This window comes from Eucalyptus grandis, chromosome 5 (assembly GCF_016545825.1).
Source record: "Eucalyptus grandis isolate ANBG69807.140 chromosome 5, ASM1654582v1, whole genome shotgun sequence".
NCBI classification, from domain to species: Eukaryota; Viridiplantae; Streptophyta; class Magnoliopsida; order Myrtales; family Myrtaceae; genus Eucalyptus; species Eucalyptus grandis.
In genome coordinates, this window is record NC_052616.1 from 12,389,198 (window position 1) to 12,395,197 (window position 6,000).

General features: G+C 42.2%; 1 protein-coding gene across 1 annotated transcript; it reads right to left on the minus strand.

Annotated features, from left to right (window-relative positions):
- Window positions 1-2,568: 2,568 nt before the first annotated feature.
- LOC104444218 (ubiquinol oxidase 3, mitochondrial) lies at window positions 2,569-4,719 on the minus strand. The gene is made up of 4 exons (XM_010057865.3): window positions 4,209-4,719; window positions 3,929-4,057; window positions 3,174-3,662; window positions 2,569-2,783 (listed from the first exon to the last, which is right to left on the minus strand). The coding sequence occupies exons 1-4, from the start codon at window positions 4,488-4,490 to the stop codon at window positions 2,724-2,726; spliced, it is 960 nt and encodes a 319-aa protein (XP_010056167.2). The 5' UTR covers window positions 4,491-4,719; the 3' UTR covers window positions 2,569-2,723.
- Window positions 4,720-6,000: the final 1,281 nt, after the last annotated feature.

The window sequence follows — 6,000 nt, forward strand, 5'->3', positions numbered from 1 at the left end:
GACAGGGAGGTTTTAGGTGGCGGTCCTCCTTTTATATGGTGACGGCTCGGGGGGGTACTTTCGTAAATGGACTCCAGCGAGGCTGGCCCGCCCGCGCTTCGCGCTGTTTCGCTCGCGCGAGTTGGGATTGGCGGTGGGGCTGCCTACGTGGACGGCGCGTCATGCGGCGCGTGTCGGGCGGTGATTGGGTTGTCGTACCTGGATTGCCGATTGTGGGGGCCACGGAGGGAAGGTTCCATGATGATGGCGGCCCCCATACGTGGGGAGCAAGGCAAGCCAAACCAAGCCAGCGAGGACTTTTTCTTCGGGACCGTTTCAGAATTTAGATTTATATGGAAAGTATGCCGTTCTGACCGAAATGCCCTCCCTTAATAAATTAATATGGCATGCATATTGGCGCTATCCAGGTATGTGCATTCCGTTCAAGAATCGGATTGAACTGAATTGAATAGATTTATGATTGATCGGTTTGACTAATTGAAAAACCGAATCAACAAACTTGCCAGAACTTTTTAATTTTTAATTTTTAATTTTTTATGTTGAAATGAGCCCTAATTAATAAATTATCCCTTCTTTTTTTTTTTTTTTAATGTTGAGAAGCTCCTATTTATAGGGAATATAAGAAACAAAAAGAAAAAGAATCACCATTTCCAAGACTCAGTGGGCTGGTTCTCAATTATGCAAATTAGGAACCAAACCTATTTGATCTGGTTTCATATCAGGAATTGTCACACTAGGAAACCGATCACGCTTGTTGGCTGGTGGCGTGTGTACATGGACCGTTTCCTAGGTTCAGCGGGCAATTTCGTAATTGACTGCGGAGAGGGGCATAAATTGAAAGAGATTCTAAAAAAAGGCAATTTGGGAGTCAGCAAGGGTTTACCTTAATTAGAATTAATTAATTAAGGATTTAATTAATGGAAGAGGTTGCGTCGTAGGAACGGAATTAAAGACGTGTGGTCCGCAAACGTTGGACGTGTTCGACTTTTCCTCGTGTGCCCTCAAAAAGGGACAAAAAAAGATCGCTCCTCCATTGGCCGTGATCACGTAAGCGCTTACATTTTGCGCGCCTAGTAGCGGATTAGTAGAATTGATTTTGCCACTTGTGCCTTTTGTAATGAAGTCCCTGACTCCATTGAGCACTTGTTTTTTGAGTGCCACGTGTCGGCGTCCATCGCTTATTTTTGGGCTACTCGTTGTAATCTCCTTGGCGTCCTAGGCCTTGGAAAGATAACCTCTTATGGGCTGTGTCGTTCCTCAAGGGCAAAGACTTTTATCATAGCATAGCTCGCCACTCCTTTGCAGCTATGTGTTATATCATTTGGAAGAAAAGGAATGCTATTATCTTTCGTGGAGAATCGGTGGTTCTTGCTGCTATGAAGAATCATATCATCAAGAATGTCAAAGATAAAGCTACCACTTTCTCTATTGTTCCTGCCACCCCGAGGAATAGAAGGCTTCAGAGAAGTTGGGGTTTCGACCCTGCCATATTCGATGTTTGTGAGGAAAATGCTTAATTTCCCTGATTATGATCTCCCTTGCTTCGATCCGGTGCGTTGCTGGCGACTGTGGCTTTCTTTTGCCGGCTAACGGTCTCCTTTTGTACTAGCACTCTCGTGCTTCTTGTTGACCTTTCAGTCCTTCTTTTTGGTTGTTGTTCTTTTTGTTCCCTCTTGTTTGATTCGGCTCCCTTCCACTCTCTTTCTTTTGTTGAGAGTGTATAGGAGCCGTTTCTTCTTCCTTGTAATTTTGTTCCAAGCTATAATACCTTTTACCTTTACCAAAAAAAAAAACTTCTAGTGTTCAACCAAGAATAAAAAATAAAATGAATTCGTTTTAAGTAAATTTATCATATATATATATCAATTTAAAACTTTTAGAACTTGTTTGTGATAAATTTATCATAAGTTTACTTGTTTGCAATTTTCGTAATATTAATTTAAATAAATTTGGACTTTTTTTGTCTAATAACTAAAGGAAGAGTCAACTTTGACCACTTCTAGTCGTTGTCGACTACTCGATCTTATCGAATTTGGAGATAATACCATTTCATGAGCACTAGAAATTGACCAAGAGTTCGTGTGATCTTTAAAAACTCGAATATACAACATTTTGTAAAATAACACGAGTGATCATTATTAGAAAAAATATTTTTCAATATTTGAAATATAATTTCATTTTTAAATTCTTAAGGGAAGCCAAAGAAAAGTGTTCTTTTGAAGCCGACTTTGAATGGAATTTTGGAGCAGTTAGGAAAACCTTCATGAAAATATGCGGAAGTACATGAATGTACTTTTTTTGGGGTCGGATCCATGAATGTACTTCATGATCGTACATAAGGTGCATGAACGAATGTACAACTTCAAAGATCTCTCGCAAAAGAATTTGAGCTCCTTTTGAATTTTCGTTGAAAGGTATTCACTAGAAGCAGGGCTTGGACATTGATCACTATCAGATCAATTAGATCGCAAAACCATATAATACAACTTTAATCAATGGTTAGAATGTGACATTGGATCCGGACTAAATCGGCTGTTTGACCAATGAGATTGATCGGGTGCTCTAAAAGGCTTCAATACGTACATGCTTGCATTCAATATGTAGGCTTAAATGCCTCTTTTTTTCTTTTACATTACCAGAGATTTTACATTATAACAAATAGTGATAGACGATGGTCTACAATCAATTAATGGAACTTCTCATATAAATGTATTTTGTATGAATCAATGATATCCGATTGGAGCAGGGGCCACCTTCAGCTCATGTCCTTGGCATTGTATGTCCTGCAAAATTCAATTAATAAAATCTTCTGTAAGTCCCTAAACAACAATTCTTAAAGAATTAGGATACAATGTGACGTGTCGCAGTCAATTGAGATGTATTAGACACAAAATACAACGAAGTATGTACTTAAAAGTTACAACGAAGATGGATCGATAATTATTTTGCACATGTCAATTTGATAATTAATGGCACTATGCTATGTCAACTGATAATGCGACGTGTGATAATAACTTACTATATTATCTCGTGTTATGGTCACTGCACATGTTTTGACCCTAAAATCAATCTTTTGCGATAATGTGCTGGGACTAAACCTAGGCTGCTGATTGGAATTCATACAATGCACTCGTCCAAAAAACGTGCAAATCGAACAGGGTAAAAGGCCTTACCGATGCATAGTGGTTGAGGTCCCGGTGATGAGCCTCGTCGGCTCTGATCACCACGATCACATCCCTCAGCGTCGAGTCCTTGGGCAACCTCCAGTAATCGATGGCGATCGCCGGCGCGGGCCTGTTCTCGAAACTGCCGTTGTCCAAGTCCTTGAGGAACTCGGTGTAAGAGATCACAGCCTCTTCCTCCAAGTACCCAACAATCCTGTGCGCCAGCTTTGGAGACGCAACATAGGCCAAGAAGTAGGCGTTGAAGAAGACGCCCTGGACGGCGAACACGAGCGCGCGCTCGTACCACGCGGGGTCCGCGATCTCGCAGAAGGTCATGAGGTGCATCCGCTCGTTCTCGGCCTCCTCCAGGAGCGCCTTGATCCACCCGCCGCTGTGCTCGAACCGCCGGAGGGACTTGCAGTGCAGGAGCATACCGCCGACCATGCCCGGTACAGCGGCCACTGTCTCCAGCAGCATCGCGTGGCACATGTGCCGCCTCTGCAGAAGATCAAATTGACTCAGAACTAGGAAAACAGAACGCCACAGAACCGGGACCGTTCGCTTGTTCCACAGAAGCTTCACCAACATAAATTCATGCAGGCTAAGAACAAATCAAGTATAGTTGATTTGGGAATTTCGGTCACGTGAATGAGCATCGATCAAACCACAAGAACTCATGATGGGTTCACCAGATTTACGTGTCGGGCGTCCAAATTGTTCTTCTGAAAGATTTCCTAAGCAGTCAGAACTTGGGAAGTGCTAACCTGAAAGAAGAGGCCAACAGGGATTTTGAGAGTCTGAACTGTCCAGTAAGCAAACTTGTCCATCAGATTGTTTGGTTTATGGTGCTTCTCCACATCAATGGAAACATCTGCTGTGTAAGCCTCCCATGGCTGTCCAAGAAAAGAAGAAGAAGAAGAAGAAGTTGAAATAAGCAAATCACGCGTTGACCCAGATAAGAACTTACAGCACAGAAATCTGACCGACCACACAAAGTTCCATCAAACCCTAGACAGGGGATGTTTTTATAAGACAATTGCATACCCTGAAGCAGTTCCATTTCCAGGCCGAACCGTCCTCTTTGGTGATCCTCGCCGGAGCGATCCCCCAGTAGCTAGTAATGGCCTTGGTGTTCGCCCCCTTCTCATCATTTGCGGCATCGGTGGCCAGACTGCTCTTGTACCGGACCCCCCCGACCGGACCTGCATGCCTCAAGTTAGCTGTTGCCTCGAGCATGAGACCCCGGCAGGCCGATGTCGAGAGCACCCTCTGGCCAAAATGCCTGAGCAGCAGTCCGGACATTTTGGTGGCGGCCCCGGTGTTCATCAGGTGTGGTGGGACTTAAGAGAAATGGGAGATGTTCGATGCAGAAGATGGAAAGAAAGAGAGCTGTTGAAGATGGTTTGTCGTGGGTTGAAAACGTGTCTGTTGTCTTTCTGTGGTAGGTGTTACTATGAATTCCTGGGTTCAAGGAAGGTTTGTATTTATACGAGGGGACCTTTTGCAGATGCCGGGAGGCTCTGATCGGTTGTCTTTGCATCCTTCGAAAGTCGAAGGAAAGAGCAGAGGCGGAGACGAGAGAGATTGAAACGAGTCAGTTTGAATGGTCAGCGTCCTGATTTGACACGAAATCAGCGAAGTTCACGGAACGTTTGCGTTGACTGGTCGAAAGACTTGACCCCAGAAAATTATGCATTCTCGAGGAGGAAACTAGGGAGTGCTTTCCCTAGTTTGCAACTGCAATTAAAACGTTGAAATAATTATGAAAAGGAAAAAGAATTGATCAGATGGATTGTGAGCGATTGCTTTCGTTGGTGGCGTGAGATGATAATTCACTTGAACCTCCGGAAAAAAAATATTTGAAAATATATTTACTGGAAACTTTTTGTTACTATTCGAATTCTCGTATTTTCCTTCTCTACTTGTTTTCCTATTGAGAATGAGTTCCGCGTAGCCGGCATTTCTACTCTAGCTATCGGCCTGTATTGATCCGATTCGGATGAGATCAGTTTGCAAAAGATCCATTCTTTGAATTTTTGCCGCTCTATACTCATTGGAACCTTGGAGATTACTTGGTCCATTGTCTAGCATAATAATATTCAAGTGATGATATAATCATCATCTCTCTAGAACAATCTCGGAGCAATTATAAATTCCTTAAGTGGGGTTTCTATGTGATCCCTAGAAAATTTATTTGCGATTTTTAGAACGTTTCGCCACGATTTTATCTATTTAAAGACATTAGATTTTTGTCAACATCTGTAGACATAATTAGGCGCTTGATTGATTAAGCATCATTAGTATTTCTAAATGTTAAATTTATATCTTGAATTTAAATTTGGAAAATGATTTATTATACCGAATTTTGTTGATAGAGATTTTCAAAATAGAAGAAATTTGCTGGACTCTTGAAGATTTACAAAAGAGGAAATAAAAGACAAAAGAAGAATTTCGTTTTGGGCACACAACTTTCACGCCTGGATTTTCTTCTTTTAGCAGATGGAAACAAAGGAAGAAAAAAAAGAGTGGGAAACTCCTGCATGTAAGCCTCTGCACGTGAAACAAAGCGTAGGTGGGCCTAGGTCAAAGTTTAACCTGGGCAAACGTATAAAAGCAAGAAAATTGCAGGTTTTCTTTTCCTTTTACAAACGAAGCCGCCGAACAACAAGCCGCCGAAACCTACATAGAGTCGGACGTTCACACTGCTTGGGAAAGAGCCGCATGTTCCCTTGAAGCCACACGAAGCCGTATTGTTTCAAGCTTGAACGCATGATAATTTTATGCCGAGAGTTTATGTTAAGTAAATTGTTTATTTATAAATACTTTGGATTTAGTG

Bases quoted from the DNA above. Each gene is read 5' to 3' on its own strand.
- LOC104444218 (XM_010057865.3), bottom strand. From the start codon at position 4,490: ATGAACACCGGGGCCGCCACCAAAATGTCCGGACTGCTGCTCAGGCAT. The intron at 3,663-3,928 runs GTTAGCACTTCC...GATCTTCTGCAG, and splicing joins CTGTTGGCCTCTTCTTTCAG to AGGCGGCACATGTGCCACGC. The intron at 2,784-3,173 runs GTAAGGCCTTTT...TGAATTTTGCAG, and splicing joins ACCTCAACCACTATGCATCG to GACATACAATGCCAAGGACA.